The sequence below is a fragment of the Aulonocara stuartgranti genome (assembly GCF_965226115.1).
Source record: "Aulonocara stuartgranti genome assembly, chromosome: 7".
Taxonomy (NCBI): Eukaryota; Metazoa; Chordata; class Actinopteri; order Cichliformes; family Cichlidae; genus Aulonocara; species Aulonocara stuartgranti.
Genome location: NC_138945.1, coordinates 59,769,420 through 59,791,342, shown reverse-complemented (window position 1 = coordinate 59,791,342; position 21,923 = coordinate 59,769,420). Strand labels below are relative to the sequence as shown.

The following is a 21,923-nucleotide window of genomic DNA, read 5'->3' as shown; positions in this document are numbered from 1 at the left end:
TTAAGGCTGTGGTAAGACGATGGTGGTGTCTGTCACAAACAACACAAGCAAACACAGATGGCTAAGAATAAACACAAGCAACCATATATACCTCTAGCAGTCACAGATGAGCACACATGGGCATGATTACCTAACACTCTTCTATTACTCTTTTTGCTAAAAAGGCATGCAGTTAAAGTGTCTGTATTGACACTGTAAGAGCAAGAATGTCGGTTGTTAACTTGAGGTTTGCTAGTGCTGATAAGAGGCTGCATGGAGGATACTGAAAACAGCCCGAGGGAGAGAGCATGAGGACGGAATTCTAAGTGTCGTATAAGACGCTGAGGCTTCCACATTGCCCAAAGTGGATCACAACAAATACAGTAACTACACAAGAGTGACTGTGGGAAGATGTTTGTGTGCATGTGCGTTTTAGTGTGGGACAGGAAGAGAGGGTCTGCACAGTACCTGCTCCAGATGAATGTTCTTGTAGATGACAGTCTGATTCCATTCTGGGTTCATGGTCTTCTGGGCATACTTGGTCCTTCTCTTGTTATCAGCACTGATAATTCATGACATTCAGAATGATTGGTTGTTAATAATACATTATTAAAAATCTCTCCACTGCTTGATCCCATGGCAACATTCACAAAACTGCAATGCTCAGTAAATGGGCTGAATAGATGCTGCTTGGAAAATGGTCAATATCCTTATTTGGAGGCACCAGAAAGATTGCAAACAAACTGAAATATTTTTGTTAATTGTCTGCTCTGAGTAAGATGCTTTTAAATTTTTTTTTCAAATGAGTACAGAGATAGAAGCTTAGGAGAGTTCAAAGTCAGAGGCATGGAGAGAAAATGTAATGGCAGAAGTGCTCTTAAACATTGTGAAATAGAGCAGATAATTGGACGAACAACAAAGGCCACAATAAAAGGATGGAAAACCACTTTGGATGGGTAAATTACACAAATAAAAACATAACACCAACTAAAAACAAAGATCAGCACCACACTACCTTGCATTCTGGACAACCATGACTTGGCTGAGGGAGTCCAGAAGAGGAAGAGGAGGGCATATATCACAAACAAGAAAAGCAAAAATACAAAATAACAGTCAGAGAAGCTCAAAGAGCTCAAAGAAAAGGCAGTAAAGGATAGAGAGCTGAGGCAATCAATATTCTCTTGAGGGTAAATCACTGTTTTTGTGCCTACACAGTAGATATGACTCAAGACCAAAAAGCCTCACAGTGATTACTGGCTCACAGGTGAATGAGAAATTCACTACTCTGACCTTTTGTTGAGACACTGCGGCTGTGAACTCTTTTGCTAATGTCAGACAGATGCATTTCAAATATATTCTTGCAATAAAGCAGCAGTACAAAGGTGCTCTCAACGAGCTTACATTTTTAACCTATACAGCGTGTAGGTTGAGGGAGAGAGCGCATAATCTAATAAACAGGCCTGATGGAGGCATTATCTAAGAGCAGATATTGTTACAAGGGAGATAATGGCTGCATCGATCCTCTCTCTTGCTATTCACAAGCTCTTAGGAAGACAGTGGAGTCGACACCGATAAGAAGGAGTCTCACCTAGGGACAAAACCAAAGCACTCACTTTAGCCAAAAGTAGAAAGAGTAAGAACATGAGGTTGACCATGTGGACTCTCTGTTGCCAGCTAATTTGATACATTATAATGCAGCAATTTGGAAAAAGGCCGCCTCTTACAGCTTTATGTAAAGTCTAACACAACTCACTTTATTTATTTATAGACTAAAGCAAATCGAATCAAATTACTGCAGAAATGACTGCCTCATATCATCATGTCCTATACCATTTTCTCACACAAACTTAAGACGTTAGTCAGTGGGATACAGCAAAGTCAGTACAAAGTCAGGAAAAAAAAACAGGGAGAGAGAAAACAAAACAGACACAAAGGCAGAAAAGCAGACACAGAACACATATTAGTTAGCACTAAAATGCTAAAAGCTCACCCTCTCCCAGGTAAAAGGTAGACCTTCACAAAAGGGTCAGAGTAGCCATCATTATCCCTTGGGGCCAGGTTTCTAGCTTGCAGGACGTGGACAATAAGATTTCCTAGATTTCTGTCATAGTTGATCTGGAGCTGTTTGAAACAGAGTGTAGAGGAGGCTCTATGAGAGAAACTACAGGGGTCCATCTTTATGTTGTTGGGGGTAAATAGTGATATTTTCTTAATGTTTGTTTGCATGTGTGTGTGTTTTAACCTGAATTTCTCCTGTGATGGGATGAGGCATCTTCATCATCTCTGTTTGCTAAAAAAAATAGAACAAAAACAGAGAGGTCAGGAGGTGGAGTGGTTCTAGATTGATAGTTTAATGATTTGGCAAACAAATTTGTCTGGCCCACAATAACAGACTTTAGCCATTAACCTGGGATTAAGTTGAAGTATATATTAATAGAGTACTGGTGAAAGAGGTGCCCTTGTAGAATAGATATTAACATTTTTCATTGAACGTATGCACGTTGTGGGGGACACTGACTATCTGATCGGTGTGTTAGAAAGGAAAGTCTGTCGGTGTAGTGTGACACCATTAGTTAGTTTAGTCAGACATCTCGTGTTCAAAATGAGTTCTTTATTGCAGCATCAGACTGCGAATTTGGGGTTTGATAGGTAATTATCCCCCTTGACCCTACATGCGGATGCTAGGATGGTCGAAGCAGCCAGCTGCTCTGTGCAGAGGGAGAGACGAGAAACCCAGACTCTTAAATAGAATGCCCAGATGAGAGGTTGTGTTTGGTATATGATTTAAGGAGAATGTTTCATTTGTCTGATGCAGTGCAGCTCGAGTTGCCTGGCTGAACTTGCCTGCGGTCTTCACTTCATTTATTTAAAGCAAACACATTTCACAGAAATGTCAACAAAAGACTAATTTGAATAAGAATGTGTGTGAGGTAAGCCACTAAAAATAATTTTAATGGATGAAATCCATTACCTTGTGTCGCTGCTTCTTGCTTATTGCAGGGGATGCAGGCTGGCCAGGGCTTGGCACCCCACTGGAGGCAGCCGATCCAGTACCAGAGTGGAGGAGGGCAGAGCGCTCTAGTGCAGACAGGACCCCCAATCCCCCAGCTCCTACTCCAGCCATACCAGGTGCCTGCTGCTGGGACACCTTCTGCAATTCTGCAGCTAACTGCTTAGGATCCACACCGGGGGAACGCTGTCCACCTACAGAGACGAGTGTATATAGTGACTCACATTTTATTTATGTCAAACATGTACGCAGGCGCATGCACGCATGCAGACGTAGCAACAAATTCTCGTACATACCAGCCTTAAGCTGGACATGGTGCTCCAGGGCTTGTGGGTGCTCAGGGTCAGACAGCATGTTTAGGTCGCTGTTTGGATCCATACAGGGAATTTATAATGGAATAACAACCAGTGCGTTGTAGGAGTAATCAGTCACAGAGTGGATATTTGGCAGATGAAGGGGTGTGGGACGAACAGAAGGGGAAGGAAAGACGAGAGAAGGTGTTCATGGCTGCAGAGTCACCATTTTGTGACTAAACATGTAGGAGTTTCAGTGGGATAGAGGGATAAATGGTGACAGATGTTACTCACAGTCTCACACAAAGCTCCGCCTCTGCACATGTCTGGCCCATAATAGACTGCACTTCCTCATAAGTCTTTCCCGTTAGAGGGACTCCATTCCACTCCAACACCTGCATTCCTGTAATACGATGAAGGCCAGCATGCAAAATGAGTGACTACCCCTCATCTCTATACATGAAACGTGTTAGAACAGAGAGTGCAGTTTTCATGCTCACAGAACAATAGTAATAGCAAACAGCTCTTCAACTGAATTAACTCTGTCTTCATTCTTCTTTATTCTCAGTTGGGTTTATGCATTGGCTTTGTTCCATTGTTGGAACAACACCCAGCACAAAAGCAAGAAAGAAGAGTTTTGCCGATGATTATATTAGATGTTTTGTTTCTCACAAAGAATAATGTAGAAAAAATAGCATATTAGAAGTAAAAACACAGCAACAGCACAAGAAATAACCACTAATATTTGCATATTTATGATGTAATACACAAAACAAATCACAGCAAACTCAATTTTTCCACCCAGGGCCAAAGAAATATGAGGCCTCACTTACACAACTGAAACCTGGTCTTCAGATTAGACTTCTGCTTACGAAGCAACTCACCAGCTGCTGTGACAATAAAGGCTCACATTAATAAGTGCGTATCCTCATGCATGAGCCAGTATTTCTTCTTAGATTATTCCCTCTGTTCTCTGTGTATAATCTGTATCCTCCCCCACTTTATTTCACACTGCACCTAAAGGCATGTTCTGCTGCCAGTTTCTTTCAACAGAACATAAACATATGCATAGCATACAGCACACGCTTGAAAGTAAACCAGCCAACCTACTGTCTTGCCTTTTTAAAAAAAATTTTTTTTCTTGTTCAGCAAGACAAAAAGGGAGTAAGCTATATCAGAATTAAATGGAATAAGAAGCTAGAACCAATTATCTCATTAAAACTACTGGTGGAACTGCAATCAGTACTCAGGCGCTTCTCTTTCTAAACAAAGATTAGAGCATCAATTATTTGAAATTCCAGAAACTACAAGAACAAATTGAGCAGGGATTGTTGCATGGTAATTCACTGTGTGTGTGTGCGTGTGTTTATCTGTGCTTGCCTGTCTATCTGTATCTGTATGTTTACAGGGACGCTAAATATAGTCTAATGACTAACACAGCCCACTGATGTGGAGGGTGTGTTTGCGCGTGATGTGTTGAGGAAAGACACATGACAAACCAACACACAGTAGGCTACAGCCGCCTGTCACAACTCCATCTGGAGTGATTTAGGCATGAATTTTTACTGAAGGCGTAAACGGCCCTAAAATCATCAACACTTAAAAAGCACTGTGATCATGACTCTCCTGAGCCTTGAGAATCTTTTTCATTCTGCTCTTACCCTCCACAACTTTCCCCGTTTGTTCTGCCACCCCACCAGGGATGACCTTGGCAATGTACGCTCCGATCTCTCCACGACTCCCTGGAATCTCCTTACCACCTACCACACGGATGCCAAGTCCATTACCTAAACGGTAAAAATAGGGATACAAATCCTAATTACAAAAACAGAAATAGACAATCTTTGTGATTTTTTTATGGTTGTACGATAACTGTATGTCTGCATTTTGTAATAGTTTTATACCTGACACACTGGAGTCCTTCATGTCTCTCTTAAGCTTGATGCGAGTGTGAGGGAAGGCATAAGGCACGAGTTTCATCTGAAAATTCACAGGATTAAAAGAAGCATGTTTGTAAGCAGAAAACATTCCGGGTTTACATATTAAAACCAAAAATAAACATGGAGTGGAAAAAAAAGGACCAAGCTGAATATTATTAGCTTGAATTGCACCTGTCTCCTGTCTGAAACACTCCCGGTCTGAGGATGCCCTTCTCTTGGCTTATCAAACCAATCTGTGTCCTCTCTTCTCAGGTGGTAGGCTAGACAAGGAAAGGATCGCATTAAAATCTATGCATGAAAATAGGGACTAGAAGCTTTCAGCATAGAATCAAGCAATCTCTTTTTTTGTATTTAAGAATAATTGTCACACATCCACCCAGATTTTCTAAAAGGCAGGAAGATCTCTGATCTGTCCTGACTGGATAGGTGAAAGCAAAGAAACAGAAACTCTGCTCCATCCTATCCACAAGTGTGAGCTCAGATGGCTACTAAAAATACTAAATGGTGTATGAATAATTTCAAGTTTGATAAAAATTGATATGCTTTAAATGTTTGGAACGTTTTATTTTCTATGTATTATTTTACAGCACTGTGTACTGGAAGTCTCCCCCAAACCATCTTCATTTATAAGTAACGACTGGAAGATACTGACAGTCTCGTGCTCTATTTTACCATCACAATTCTAAATCATACCTTTAAGAGCAAAAATAATCAAAATATTGAAAGCTATAGTAATATCTCAACTTTGAAATACTGTTTTGGTGTTAAATGTAAAAGAATCCAAACAAAGATAGAATTTTCTATGTATTGGCGAGCCAAGCCCACAAACAGAAAATAGACTGCTACATATCTTGTAAATATCTTGAAAGCATTAGATCTTGAACAAATTGGTATATGATGGCAGCATTGGTTTTCAGAATTCTATAGAAGATCTTAAAATACTTTGTGCTGTGAATCTGCATGTTTTTGGTAACACTTATGCACAACACACATTTATTTTAGTGCATGGACATGAATACTGGAAATGGGTCTGATATGTTTACAAAACCACAGTGCAAACATTCCTGAATGACACATAAATTAAGTCTCTGCAGTGTATGACACATAAAAGATATCGAGTGTCATTAAGATGGGGTTCATACCAGCATGGAACTGACATGTCAACTACAAGAGTCACTAAATGATATGTATTGTATACGATTGTGAGGTGGGTCATTCCAGAATGAATCTGGTATGTTTACAAACTCAGCCAGAGAAGTGAACCATTCATGATATGCGGCATGGAGGCATACAGTCTCTAAGTAACTACATGAGAATTGCGATGCCGTCTCACCTTCTATATTCCAGTTTGGGCCTCCAGCTGTGGTACAAAGTTATATATGTTTTTAAGAAATTTGTTCAACATATGTTCATTCTTCTATCAAGCTACAGGAAGTAGAGTGCTAAGACTAAGATTTGTACTGCAAGTAGGCTAAAATTCAGCACATGCACTAAAAGCAATAGTAAGAGATGCATGCTTTACTGCATTTACTAGCCTGATAGACAGATCACAAATTTAAGCAGAAGCACTATGAAAAAACCCCCCAAACAAAACATATAAGATGTTTCTTTAGGAGGGAAAGCCATATCAAGATTGAGCCACATTATCATGAGAGGCAGTAACTTTAACTATGCTGTAAGATACTCTACCGTGTCTGATACTTTCATGAAAGATTCTGGCATCATCTCTGTTCAAAGCCAACATGGACTCACTTTGTGCTGCAATTGAGGCAGATGAACACTTTTATGTAAGGTCAAGACAAATGCTTCTGTCTCAACAAGAATGTATTTACATTGATTCCTCAAAATTGGCCTTGAAACAAAGCTAAAGTTGCGGAAGATATTCTTGTTCGTTGGCACTATCTGACAATTACATCAGACCCTGTGCTTTTTAATGCTACTTCATATACAAGATACTTACCAAATAAAAGATAAATAATTATAAAGGCACTGGATTTACCTAAACTAATGGAACACTACCAGTCCCATTCTTATGGAAATGGAAACAGTGCATGTCAATATCTGCTGTGAATCACCGGGGAACACAGACATCTCACACCACAAGGAGACATCCACAGCAACAACCAACAAGCAGAAAACATTAATTTTATTAAGATGAAAATGGAAAACAGATGTACATGCAAGGATGAAAATAAGACCAGATTAGAAACTGAAAGATTACAGAATCAACGCTTAACACAGTTGACACAATTTTCTTTAAGTATACACAACAACATCGGCTTTATAGAAAGCTACTGCATTACATCTTTTTTGATCTATATAAACCATCCATTTGGAAATGTCTAAATTGGCCTGGCACTGGCTTAGCAATTTAGTTAGAATGAAACAAAAATACCTGTAGAATCTGCAGAACATGTATATCACCATGATTCAGCAGTACTCTTTTAAACTTACTGCTGTTGTTTTCGAGCAAAACTAAAGGAAGAACCTTAAAAATGTATGTATTTCTTTTTCTATAAGTTTTCTGTGCCACTGAAAAAGGGCTCCAGTGTAGGCTGTTCAATATTGCTCAGATTTTTAATGAAATTTATACAAAAAATAAGGCAGCTGCATTGTGAGCAGTATGTTTGCTTAGCATATCTCTTTGTAGTTCATAAACAGATAACATAGATTCTAGAGAGGATCTAATTTAACATTTTTAGAACTGTTGGGGTCTAAGAATAAGGAAGGACATTGAATAAATTAAACTGAAAAAAACAAACAAACATCAAGCTGATGAAATGACACAGAAAAGCATGGATAGACGTGGCATACATAAACAAAGAGTGTTATGTATCGCTGACCACGATAATTAAAAGAAAGGAAAAATCATGCAAAATTGTGACTTTACATTTATCGTGACAGAGGGAAATATTGTAACAGACAACAATAATTATCTGGAGCACTGATAACTGAGAAAGAAACAGTTAATCCAGAAAGTCAATATGACCACTCAGTATTAGCATGCATGATAAGCACGTCGATATGGTCAAATTGTTGAAGCAGTCTTAGGCTCCATTTACCTTCACTGTCAGACATGGCACCTTGCAAGTCATCCATGATGAATGCGATGTCTCGATCATAGCCACGAGTCCGAGATTCCTCTCTCATATGTTGCTGTACCTCTGGGAGGGAATGGCTTGACCCAAATTGGTCCCTGGAGTCAGCAGAAATGGGAGGGAGAGGACCAGCTGAAGCTCTAGCCATACCCATTGGTTGCCCCACTGGACTCAGAGGACTTTCCTCCTCTGAGTTCTGAGCAACAATGGGGATGCGTCCACGGCTTTGGCTTATAGGTAAACTAGTGGGTTTTGCTCTGGCTACCCCAGGGGCAAACGCTGCATCTAGAACCTCTCCCTCTGATTTAAGTCTTAATGAAGAACTGGACAGATCCCGTTTAATAGATAGATCCAAACCATAGACTGAAGAGGGTCGGGAGGAGGGGCGAGAACGGGTACCACTTGGGTAGGTGCCATCATCATGGGCAGTTGCCCTGATAGTAGAGCCAAGTCCAAGAGACTGACCAAGATTAAGAGAACCAGACAGGTTGGCCCCTAAGGAGGAGCCTAAATATTTTTGTTGCTCAGACAAGTTTTTTCTTAGCCCAAATGTAATCTCATCCTGAAGTAGCCTAGCTCTAGCAGCCAGACTGGACACAGAGGACGCTCCAGATCCCATGTAGCTACCATATTCAGGCTCAAGGTCCCTACTCTCCTGAATTGGGGAAAATTTTGTGATGGCCTTAGGGTCTATAAGGGCCTTTTTGTTCTTCATCTGTTTCTGGTAAAGCATAGCCGCTGGGAGTTGTTTTGCAGCCTGTTTTTCAAGGGTGAGCCTGCCAATGCTATATTTCTCTCCTTTAGGGAAATGGCGAAAATTGCTGTCACTGGGGAGATATTGTGGTAAGCCCAGACCAGTCAAGTGTTCGAGTCCCTCAGTTCCTCGTCGGAATTCTTGCTTGATCTGCTGCTTCAGTAGCTTCAGCTCATAAGGTTCTTCCATAGTATCATCTTCTCCTTTGCCATAACTCTGAAGCCGAGATGAGCCTAAAAATTCTGCCACCTAAACGGAAAAAATAGATAAAATTATACGCCACATGTTAAGTGTTATTGTGTAATTGTTCAAAACACTGAAGTGTTTTGAACAATTAAAAGGGCTATATCAGTCACACTGTTTTCTACATTCATGCAAGCCTAATAAAATAAAACTGGAGAATCAGCACTTCAAATTGTTGAATCGCTTTTTTAAATGAAAGAGCCAACACCAAGAAACACTAACATTCTGAGCTATTAGCATTTGTCTGAGGAGAAAAAGGTAGCAAAAACTAGAAACTAAGTTAACAGTATGGGATTTACCTCTGCTGTGCGCCTGAGTCTGTCTGCCTTGGACATCTCCTTATCAGGCAAGTTGAATCCAGAACCCAAGCCAGTATTGCTCAGCCCTGTTGACGCCTTGGTGAGCTCCCCTATGTCTTCTATCAGCACATAATTCCTGGCATTATGGTGGTCAATATCAGCATAGAAAGAATCAGCAGAAATGCTAGACATGGGACTAGAGGCCATGCTCCTCTCCTCAAGTCCTAACCTCAAGTCCAAGCTTCCATACTTGCCCCCTAGGTGAGCCACTCCATATCCACTTTCTGTGGAAGTTGGCACAATGAGCAGTGGCTGGTTGCGTATCACCTCATAGTTAGTGGTGATTTTGGGCTCTAAATCAGACAGGTTTGTTTGTCGCTGCTTCCCCTGCTGCAAGAGCAGAGCATGTTGGTAGCTGCCTGGCTGAGTCTGGGCATGGGAGAGGGACATGGTTGGGTAAGGAGACACCTGTTGGTGGTAAAGTGATTGTTGCTGATACATGTTCTGTTGGGTGTAGTGGCTAGTGGTTTGGGTCTGGGGAACATACTGGCCATAGTGAGAGTAGGGACTAGTTAGTGTGTTGTACTGGGAATCAGCTTCTGTCTGTGGGGGGATGAATTGCTCAAATTCCGACTGGGGAGCTGTCCGTGGTCTCTCAAGACCATCACCTCTGGTCTCTCTGATGTTGCTGACCTCACTGTCAGACATGTAGTCTCGCTCCTCTGCCACACCCTGAAGATAGGCTCTTTCTCTCTTCTCTCTTTCTTTCAGCAAGGCCTCCTTACGACGGTTGATACCCATCTCCAAGTACCTTGAATAAATAAATGAAATAAATATATATATATATATATATTTTTACAATTTTAGTACTCAAAAGTTCTAATAAAAACCAGGGGAGGTGGCAAACAATATTCTGTTTTCTCACACATTAATACCTGTTACTATGTGTGAGTGTTGAGAAGTCTCATTGAGAGATGTCAAGGCAGCCTTTTTGCCCATAAGCTATCAAGGTAAGAAGGGAATCATGCAGACGAATTAGGAAGATTGATGGCATGAGATGCAATGACTGATGCAGTGGAGTTAGCTTGAATCATTTTCTGAGGTATTAGTTATTTATTAATTTAATACAGTAATACAAGTATAGGTAACTTTATATCCTAAACTGCGATGATTTTAAAAAAATTAAATGTGTCTCACCGTAGCTTGGCATCAATCTCTTTTTCTTCTTCATCTAACTCAGCCTGTTTCTTTCGAAGTTTAGAAGATTCTCTCTCCACTAGATCAAGCTCCTTGTCAATGTCCTGCAGGATCTTTGCCCGGGCCATAGTTGTACTACGAGCTAGACGGCGTCGAGCAGAGTTGGTGCTGTAGCCTGACCGTCCTGAGAGGGAGTCATCTTCAGGAGGGGGATCTGGCAGTGTTCTCTTTACCTTCTTACCTGTACTAGAGGGAGAGCCTCGGCTCTAGAATAAAAACAATCAAACAATCAGTTTGTCAATTCAGACTACTATATGACGGCTCATATTTTTCCATTCATATGTGATATGACTTACAGAATAGCTGTCTGCATAGTATCCACCCATCCTGTCTTCTGTGGAAGGACTAAGGGACTTAGGGTCAGATAGAGATTTTTGACCAGCCTTCAATATCCGAGGACCAGAAGAAAATCTGGTTGGGTCTGCAGTCAACATTCTCTGTCCTCCAAGTGACTTTTCTGGGGACAGTGGGGAAACTGTAGTATAGAAGGTTTTGGACTTAGCGGGGATGTCTGCTGAGAGGTGTGTGCTGTAGCCCACCTCAGTGGGAGCATGTCTTCTGTCTGAGTCTGTCTGACAGCTCAGACTTCCACCTCTCTGAGAGTTCTCTGGAGCTGATATATGTTTAATGATTTCTACTTTTGTGTCCATCTGGACATTAGGTCGCTTGATAGTTCCAGAGTGATCAGTCTGGACAGATATCTCTGCCACTGTCTGGATAGCAATGCTAGAGACCTTGGAGCCATGTTTTCCATCACTGCTATGCTTTCGAGAGCGTCGCCGAGCTTTTGTTGGAGCATCCCATTCATCTTGGTCTTCATCGTCAGTCTGAGCTGAGCTATCAATGTTTCTTTTATTTTTCTTTCTCCTTCCAACGTGTTGTTTCTCTGCTGAGTCTTCATCATCTGTCTGCACCCCACTATCAATTATTTTTTTCCCTATGTCCTGATCAGCTTGAAGCTTTACTAAATCTTGACTTTCCTCTATGTGTGTCCCAGCAGATGGAGTCGTAGACTCATCTCTGACTGGCCAGTACTGGCCACTGTCTCCTACACCTGCATATTTAGCATCTAGAAGATTTCCAGTGGGACCAGTACTACCATAGTGCTCGTCTAGCTGCCGCTGGAGTTGCAGTTGGAGCTGCTGAATTTGCTGCAACTGCTCTTTCTGCTGTGCATAGGTCTCCTGTTGAGCCACCATGTGGGCATGATGCTCCTCTTCTTGCTGAAGGAGAAGCTGCTGTTTCAGAGCCTGAAGTTCCTCAAGCTCCCTTTGGACCATAAGCTGTTCCTGTTCTCGATATCGCTGGATTTCTTGCCTTTCCCATTCCAGCTCTTCTGCAAGACATAGTTGCTTAAGCTTCTCTAGCTCTAGAAATTCCCTCTCCATCTGATACTGGGCCATTTTGGTGTTATCTAAGCCAGGGAATATTGGAGAAGAAGCTAGGGCATCCAGAGAAGCAGCAATAGCTTCCAGGGTGGCATCAGAGTACATCTCTGGATAACCAGTTATGATGTCAGCCAAAGCTGTAGGTAGAAAATCTTTAGATAGCCCAGAGTCAAAAGGAATTATCTGTCCAGGGTCTGTAGTGGGGATAAAGCCATATGGGTGTGGTAATGGCTGGCTGTGGACTATTGATGTGGGTGTTAAGGTTGTGCTAAAGACAGAACCTGGCTGAGTCGTAATTGCATATGTGGATGGAACTGGGGCAGCAACAGAGGAGTAAACTATTCCATCTGATGTCCTTAGAGCACTATTTACACCAAACCCAGCTGCAGGGATCTGGGAGTATTGAGCAGTAGTCATCAAAGGGTAGACTCCAGTCGTTTTGCTAGTGTAGTCTAGTGCTTTACCTGTTGTAATAAAATATATATTTTATTCTTCTAAAAAACTTTTATTAAAAAAAACCCCAAATGAGTCATGCAATTTGGATTAAAAAAAACTGCACATGCATATCTGAAGTCATTTTGGCTAGCAAGATGCAAAACCAAAATACTGAGGGAGCACACGTAGGCAAACACATGCATCTGTATGAAAAAACGGAAAAGAAAAGAAAAACAGGTTAATATTTAAGGAAATCATGCATATTAAACAGCAAAGCAAATTAAATAATTTCCAAAAAAGTTAAGGAGATCATGCAACCTATAAATAAAAAACAGAAGATTTAATCATATAAAAGATTTTATTAGAGAAGTGTAGAAAATATATAAAATACTGGTGATTTTTTTTTCAAACAAAATGTTTCCAAAATGCTTCTTTGCTTGAAATCGAATTTTAGTTGGTAATCACTTCAGGGAATTTTATGTTAATTTTATTATGTGCTAAAGGGTGACGGGTCTTGCCTTCAGGCAGCAGGCTTGGACTCTTTGTAATATGTACAGAATTTTCCATTATCTTGCTGATATAACCAAGCTTCTCACTGACAGAATCATTGTTCAGCATTAATGGTGCCTCGAAGAAATTAAGTTTTCCATGCTATGTGCATCAGTGGAACCTATAACTATTCAGATTGTCATGTGTCTGCTGAAAACAAGCCAGGTGGTCAATGGCTGCTTTAGCCTAGAGTACACAACATCTTCAGGAGACAGAAACGCTCTCTACTTTTAAGATTAGGCTTACTTTTCTTTTTGATAAAGCATATAGTTAGGGCTGAATCTTCCCTTAGTTACGGTGCAATGTCTAGGCTGCTAGGGGCTTCCCATGATGCATTGAGTGTCTTTCTTTACTCATCTTTTTACTCACCATGTGTCTATACACATTAGTTATTATTAATCTCTTTCTCGCTTGACCCCCCAGTGATCAGGACAGATGGTTCTGCTGCAGATTTCTTCCTGTTAAAAGACAGTTTTTCCTTCCCACTGACGCGCTTGCTTATAGATATTCATATAATTGTTTGGGTTTTCTCTGTTTTCTCTGTATTATTGTCTTTACCTTACAATATAAAGCACTTGGAGGTAACTATTGTGATTTGGCGCTATATAAGTATAATAAAATGGAACTGAATCTATGAATCAAAATATTTTTTTAATTTGTGAAATTACAGAACACATCTTTGTATGTTCTTTGTCTATTTCTGTCTTAAAGATAAAGGGCATTTATTGTCAATTTTTCTCAAATTATCAGAATCTTCTAATGATATTATATACCACAGTTGGTAGAGTTATCTTTTTTACCCTGATTGAATAATAATTTTCCTAATTTGTTATGAGATATTCCTCAAACTATGTCCTTCCAGCTTTTATAAAGCATGTTGCTGGCATTAAATTTAAAATTGGCATATATGCAGTGCTGGTGAGTAACGGCGTTACGTATTTAAAATACAAAATATGAGTAACTGTATTCTGTTACAGTTACCGTTTAAAAAGGTGGTATTCAGAATACAGTTACTTTGTTGAATTAAAGGGATTACACGGCGATCTTTTCCTGTTTCATACGTTATGTTGTCCCCTCTCTATTTGTGGTAATTCCACCCTGGTGGAAACCCAAACGAAACACGTATTAAGAGGCTCTAATTCCTCTGTCTCAATCTCGCAGCCCATGTCACCCCTACTTGCAGCCCGTATAATGATGCGGCGAAATATTTTAAAAAGTTATATAATGTGAAGGCAATAGGCAGAGTGTTACAGGCATAGCCCTAAAGAATGTAGCCTCATGGGCAGTGTAGCCCAGTTGTAAGTAAGCTATTAACTGTAAACTGTGTTTGTGTTTTTCTCCATTGGAGCAACCTTTCAGCGCCTCCCTCTGTCTCTCACTAACAAAGTTGACCCAGACAACAAAGTAAAGCTAGTGTCCTAACTTTTTTGGAAACAGTATGCAAGCAAACATGAAATAATAAACTTCCAGGAAAAATAAGTATGTTTATCTTCAGAAAGAACTGAACTGTAAAAACATACTATATGTCATGCAGAGGCATTTTAAAAGCTTGATTCAAGCCAATGGAAGCCCACTCCCCCCTCTCAAAAAAAGAAAACACGGAAGTAAAAAAGACAAATCATGCAGAAGTACTCTCATACTCACCAGCAGAAAGTTTAGCTGCAGTGAGGTCTATAGCGCCATCTGAAGAGCCACTGAGGTAGTCATAGTCACTTTTAGGAACCATGGAAAACAGTCCTGCCTCTGTCAAGTTGGTTTCAGACACTGATGCTTTTATGCCATTAGTTCCTTTGATACTATACAGTCCAGCATTATCATATTGATAGTGGTCATCTCTGTAGCCAAAACGGTTATCAGGTTGGCTTGTAACTGGAGGCTGTGTTCTGCATGATCCCGTGAATGGTAGCTTGTAAATTACATCACAGCAAACACTATGCCTTCCTGCTGTAAGGTCCATTGGGGTCCCTTCATCCTCTACAACAGTGGTCACCACTCCTGGACTTGTACCAGACAATGCTACCACAGCTCTCATTGGTTTGTAGTTTGTCAGATCCATGGCCTCTGTGGCCTCTAGAGAAAGGACAGGCCCTCCATTGCTGAGAAGTGTGGGGACTGACGTCAATGGCTGTTTTGCTCCAGAGGACACAAGAGCTTCAAAGGAAAGATTAATTGGTATATCTTGAGCTGTGGATGCTACAGCACTCAGCATGGGTTGGGTGCTAACAGGTCTGTATACGATCTGTGCTAAGGGCTCAAATGGTTTGTATGTTGTGAGGGATAGTGGCAATGATGTAACGGGGCCTTGCAAATCAAGCGGTTTCTCTGCTGGAGTGTTGCTATATGAAGCAATAGTAGCTGTGCATGTGACAATTGTGATGCTGTCAGTGACAACAGACAGTGTGGTTGCTGGGGTAATTGCTGGACTAAGATTTACTATCTCCGGCTGTACTGCTGTAATTTGACGGCCACTAGAGTCACTTGAAAAAGACTGTCGACTTGATTCAGGCGGAGTCAGGTCCATGCCTTGCGCAGTCATCTTTATACCAACCTTCATTGTACGTAAATCAATAACATCACCAGGATATATTTTACCATTCTGTTTGGGTACAGGTTGGACTTTAGCAATGTCTGGTTGTATAGTTATTGCTACACTAGGTGGAGGGACCTGTGGAAGTCTTTCATGGACAACAGAAACAGTGGTCCTCTGGACCTCAGTGGTAACTACTTGAGTAACTAGGCTAGGAAGGCTTTCAGGTGGCTGGCCTGAGGTGGAAATTGAAGCTGAATACATATGGCTCATACTAGAGACCACCTTTTCTGCTCCTCTTATCTCCTGGCTTTCAATAGACTCTTGCTGAATTTTAGTGATGGTGACTGGAGAAACATTCTGTGGAATGTCTTGCACTGTGGGCCGTGAGGTCCTCGCGGTGTATTCCTCAGTGGTTATTAGCTCCACAGGGTGATCATATTCTGATGAATAAGTCAATGCATGTGGTTGGCGTTCTGGAATAGATTCTCTTCTGTAGGGGAGCTGAACAGCATAACCATCATTAGAAACATCTTTTTCAGCTGGCAGGTTTACTACCTGTGCTAATTGGTATGGTTGCTGCATGGTTATGGATTCTCTTCTGGTGGCAGCAAAGGCTTCAGCTGTAACCACTTGTCTGGGCATTTCATACTCTGTAGGACAAGTAAATCTTTCAGTTGTGGCATATGTTGGCTGTACTATGGAAGATATGGATGTCCTCCTCTTATGGGTGGTTTCCTCAGTTGTCATAACTGGCATTCCAGGCCCAGCCTGAGGTTGTATCATGGATGATGATATTGAAGAAGCTATGAGATCAGCATCCTTAGTTATAATTTGTGAAGGAGGCTCAAATTGAGGTTGCAATGCCAGTGGTGGCACTGAATGTGTCATAACTGAGGATGTTATTCCTTCACAGACCTTTGGAATATATATATGAGGAGGTATATTTGGATGTGTAACTATGTGTTCAACTTCCATGATAAGAGGTGATGGTGTTTCCTCAGCAGCTGTAGGAGATATCTTCTTATCGTCTATAGTTAATGGCATTAACTCAACAGGGGTAATTTCACTTACCACAGGTTGATGATGCGGTAATGGATGTACCATTGCTATCTCTGGTATTCTAACAGCTGCATCAGTTGTAATAACTTCTGTGAGTACATCAGACTTGGTAGGGAGGAAAACCCCTTCAGCTACAAGAAGTGGTTGCTGAGTAGGCAGATGTTCTGTCACTGCAGGCAGAACTTCTGAAGGTTGAATAGTTTGTAGAACAGGTGAGGGTTCAGAAATGGTCCAGCTATAGTTAAGACCTGTGGCCAATTCTTGATCTTTCGAATGAGTCATTGCTTCAGATACTGTAAGTGGATGCTCAACAGGGATTTGCTGAACACCTGGTATCAGTGATCTTAATGAAATTGCTTCTGCAACAACGACATCAGTAGGTACATCCTCGTCTGTATGTGGCATTTCAATTTGGGCTGCAGCTTGTGCATCAAAAACAGTTGCAGATGGTCTATCTTGGGCTACAGGTTTGTCAAAAGATACTCCAGGCTGCAATGAAGTAGAAAAAACTTCAATCAGAGGCTCTGGCTGGACAGGTATGGTTGGTTTGGGAGCCTGAGGAACCAGTGCTTCACTTAAACTTTCTGATGGAACTGTTATGATCTCTGTAATTGTGGCTTGGACTGGATGAATGAGAATTTTTGGCTCTGGGGACACTGTGATGACCTCAGACAGTGTTTTAGGTTGTGACAGTGGTGGAGTCATTGATTGCTCCTGGTGCACAAATGGTTTCTTAATTGGAAAAGGCACAGTATGTGCTTGGACAGAAGTTTCCTGGGCTAATGGCAATGTTACGATATCAACTACAGGAAGCGATGACAGCATTACAGATGGCATAGTGTCTGTTTTAGCTTGGACTTCAGAAACTACTACCTCAGAAGTTGTCATTTGTTCAGGGACAGCTGAAGCTACAGATATTGGAGGTGGATGCCTTACAGTAGGGACCGAGGCTCTCCTTACTGTAGCCTGTGCTGAGAATACTTCAATGGGTCCTTTCTGCTCTGATGGTGTTGTCCGTATTCCTGACACTTTTGTGGAAGGGATGGACCCTCTTCTTACAGGTGCTTGGACAGTTATGGACTCTGTTGGTGAACCAGGTTCTGATGGAAGCGTTATCACTACATAGGTTTGTAAACATTTCGCATGTCTAGGAGATACAGGTGATTTAGGAGATGTTGCACCCAACTTAGACTCCACAGGTCTTGTCAGACTAAGTGATAGAGCCTTTGGAGGTTCTTTTGTCCTGGGGAGGGTTGCCGCTTTGGGAGCTACAGGAGGTGGCTTGACACTCTCTCCTGGTTTATGACTGAAAACCAGTCCAGCTGGAATTGATACAGGTTTAGGTGGTATGGGTGGAGGAGGCTTGGTAGTCTGACTAGGAATAGAAGCTGCAGAAAGAACTGGTGTGAAATTTGCTTTAGCAGTTGTCACTGGAGTGGGAACTGATTGCTTTGGAACAGTTGGTTTGGGTAAAGTGGATGGAGGTGTTGGACTAGAAACTGTAATGGGTACTTCTACTGTGTCTATAACTTTAGGTGAAATGGGTGGAGCTACAACTTCCTGCACTGTTGCCACCTTAGTAGGAAGTGAAGATATATCTGTACTGCACACATCTGAAGCAGAATGTGGGGCTACTTGGCTACCATATGGAGCAGAAGCAATGAAAGATATTGGCCCTTTGCTAGGTATACCTTGGTTTCTGGCTTGTTCAATCAAAGCTTTGTTCTCTACACTGGGGACAATGATAACTACATGCCCCTGTCTATTTGGTGTTACTAACTGAGGTACAACTCCACCATCTGATTTCATGGCTTCCATTCTTGGTTGGATATCCACAACAACAGATTGCATTGGCTGTCCAACAGCTGTGGTTCCCATAGGTGATGTAGTCCGAGTGGCATGCTCAACAGGTTTTACAAAAGGAACATCTTTATTAGTTTCAGGTAATGATACCGAAGTAGATCGAGGGGGAGGAGGAGGCGGGACCTTCTTTTTGACTATAGTAGTTGAAGCTGTTGCTGCTGAAGGCATCTGGGCGGTTTGAGCCAGAGGTGGGACTACCACTGGACTGACTGATGGGATGGCTGATTGTACAGGGACTGAGTGTATCACTTTAGTTTCAGCTTGAGCTGGGGTAGTAACAAGTGCTGAGACTGGTAATGGGGGATGTGTTGGTATGGGAGCTGTGGTTGAAACCAGGTCAGGCATCTGCACTATGACTGGTTCAGGACATGAAACTAGAGTGACAGAAGTGGAAAGACTGGCAGATGTTGGAGCCGAGACTGCAACAGGTCGGGCTGCTACTAGGGTTGTAGAATGAATGGAGACAACAGAAGGTGCTGGACTTGGTGCTGAGACCTGTGAAATAGCTGGAATGTTGTCAGGAACCTGAGATGGAGATGAAACCAAGTCTGGCATTTGTACCACAACAGGTGATGCAGTTATGGCTTCTACTGTAGAAGTCTGAACTTGAATGGCTGTAGCTGTTTGCACTTTGGATGGATCAGACACAACATCTGGTATTGTAACTATAACTGTAACTGGAGAAGAAGAGACTGAGTTTTCATTAGATTGTACTCCTGCATCTGTGGCAGGCAGTGGTGAGGAGATCTCTGGAGGTGATTGTGTTTTAAATGAAGCAGAAGGTGTTGGTGTAGACAGTGGAGTTGAATCTGATGAAAGAGGTGTTTGAGCCTGGAATGGAGATGAAGATGTAGCATTAGAGGCCAAACTGGAATCTGCACTAGCTGGTGAGGTTGGAGGTGACACTGGTGATACAGGAGAAGGTGTTGTAGTTAGTTCTGGAGCTGATATTGGAGTTGGAATAGGTTTTGGCTCTGGAATTTCACAGACTACACATATAGGATCCATCTCAACAGTTTCAGACAAAGATGGGCTTATGCATGGTTCTTCTTTGGTCTCAGAGTCATCACTGGGGGTAATGTCAGAGGAAATACCAATGCCATAGTCATCTGCAAGACTGTCATCCTCTTCTTCCCCAGATGAACACTGAGTAATCTTGAGGTCTGGTATAGGGAACAATGCTTTCCTTAATGCAGGATCTTGTTGAATCATAGGCCTAACAAAACTTATAGCCCCACTAGGAGTACTAGGGACAACAGTTATGTCAGGACGCTTTGGGGGCTCAGAAGGGCGTGGAGGGGCTGGTCGCTTCTTTTTCTTTGCTGACATGTCACTTAAAGTTTCAGTTTCTGTAAGAGGCATTTCAAGTTTTTCAGTTGGGTATGTCTCTTCTATAGTCACTACACAAGTTTCAGCAAATGAGGGAGGGCAAGTGACCTGTGAAGCGCTTGAGGCAGAAGATTCCATGGCATTTTGTGCCTGCTGAAATTCATGCTCTATCATCATTAACTCTCTCTTCTTTTGCATCATCTCCTCATAAACCTCCTCAGGAGACCTGAGTTTTTTGAGAGAATCAGAGCCAGTATCATTTTTGGGTTCTTCCCGAGATTCACTCATTTTAATTTCAGGTTCCTCAACTAAGGATTCATAAAGATAGTCCTCTATTGCCATCCCCCCATAGAGTGGCTCAATATCAGGTGGACTGTCTCCTGGAATAGCTTTAGTCTTCTGAATAATTTCCTCGTATGCTTCTTCTGCACTCTTTAATGATTTTGTCACACTGTCCTTTTCTATAAATGGATCAGAAAGGGTGTATGGTATGACTGTTGGTGAAGGTTTACGTCCTCTCTGTACAGCTTGAGTGGCTTCTGATTCTGATTCTATACTGGCAGAATACTCCGAGCCAGATGTTCTATGAGTTTCCTTTATAACTGTGACTTCTTTCAGATCCTCTGTGGAGGAAGAATCTTTGTGTGGGGACAGTAGTTGTCCATGGGGTCCCATCTTCTCTTCCTCAGAGGAGTCTTCGATGGTAGGAAGAGGCTGAGTTGGTTGCCTGTGCTTACCTTTGCGATACTGTTTGTCCCCACTGGGTTTCCTGCGACTAGGGCTGCTATCACTATCCTCTTCCAGGGAGGAGGCTGATGTAGGTGAAGATTCTGGAGTAAAACTGGATGCTTGAACACTAGATGAACCCTTTGACACAGATTCTGTGATGCTTTCTATTTCTTCATCTGTGCTTTGTCTTTGTCTCATGACTGGAATTGCTTTCTTGAAAGTAGTTCTGGGTAATGTTTCAGGCACGCTTTGAGCAGTCATGCTGTCAGTTTTTGGGACTGCTTTGTTCCTGGCTGGGCTGTCTTCATTATCTGTGCTACCTTTTCTAGAAAGTGGTTTGACTGTCACCAATGTATTATCAAGGTCAGTATCCTTTATAGCTTGTACATTCTCCAAATTCTTTTCTTTCTCATCTTCTGATACAGACATTTCTTCTTCATCACCCATACCCATTATCTGCTTGCGGATGAACTCTTCGTCTTCCACAGAGGAGTCAGCACTCTCAGTTTTGATGTCCTCACTGCTGGATGAAATATTGCTCACCTTTAGTTTCCTTCTCTGGACTTTAGGTGATGGTGAGGGTGTGAGTTCACTTTCACTGCTTTCATCCATTGCTTGGAAACTCAGACGCCTTCTTTTAGCATTTATCTGCTCCTTTGCTGGTATAGAAGAATCTGCACCATCTTTGCTTGCACCACTCACTATTTCATCATTCAATTCATGTAATATGGGTAAAATCTGAGGTTGCTCTTCATCATGACCCTCTGGTTTGGATTTGGGCTTAGTAGCTGTTACAGGGACATCTGTAGGCACCTCCGCAGTGGAAAGAGAGTCTTTTCGTTTCTTACTGAGCTCTTTGTCTTCATCTTCATCCTAAAATTGTGAAAAGGAAGACATATCAGTGTGCCTGTGATTACATTTCTTTAATAAATGAAGTTGACTCTTAATGCTGTGGAACCCAAGATCTGTCATGAGCTAACTTACTGCAGAAGACACACCAACAAGCTTAACAAGATTCTGTCCCCTTTTGAGTTAATCAGTGTAACCAAATGGAGCTGTAATGTACAAATTTCCATATTACTCCATATACTCATGAAAATGCCATCACTGATGTGAACAACTTTAACGTTCTTATAATTTGAAAGATAAAAGTCAAAGTTTTCAAGAT

At 41.6% G+C, this 21,923-nt stretch overlaps 1 protein-coding gene across 3 annotated transcripts in view; it reads right to left on the bottom strand.

Moving 5' to 3' along the window:
* Positions 1-21,923, bottom strand: part of LOC309710430 (uncharacterized protein) — a 44,295-nt gene that overhangs the window by 9,278 nt on the left and 13,094 nt on the right. Inside the window, exons 5-19 of one of the 3 annotated variants that reach the window (XM_082539865.1) lie at positions 14,890-21,628; positions 11,170-12,725; positions 10,814-11,079; positions 9,617-10,427; positions 8,285-9,323; positions 5,394-5,482; positions 5,187-5,262; positions 4,944-5,069; positions 3,577-3,685; positions 3,286-3,353; positions 2,951-3,183; positions 2,222-2,269; positions 1,970-2,100; positions 995-1,021; positions 448-541 (exon numbers count right to left, since the gene is read on the bottom strand). In XM_082539865.1, coding sequence (XP_082395991.1) covers positions 448-541; positions 995-1,021; positions 1,970-2,100; positions 2,222-2,269; positions 2,951-3,183; positions 3,286-3,353; positions 3,577-3,685; positions 4,944-5,069; positions 5,187-5,262; positions 5,394-5,482; positions 8,285-9,323; positions 9,617-10,427; positions 10,814-11,079; positions 11,170-12,725; positions 14,890-21,628 — 11,412 coding nt within the window. Of the gene's footprint in view, positions 1-447; positions 542-994; positions 1,022-1,969; positions 2,101-2,221; positions 2,270-2,950; positions 3,184-3,285; positions 3,354-3,576; positions 3,686-4,943; positions 5,070-5,186; positions 5,263-5,393; positions 5,483-8,284; positions 9,324-9,616; positions 10,428-10,813; positions 11,080-11,169; positions 12,726-14,889; positions 21,629-21,923 lie in introns of those variants that run through there. The other 2 variants (XM_082539866.1, XM_082539867.1) reach the window with 2 other exon arrangements.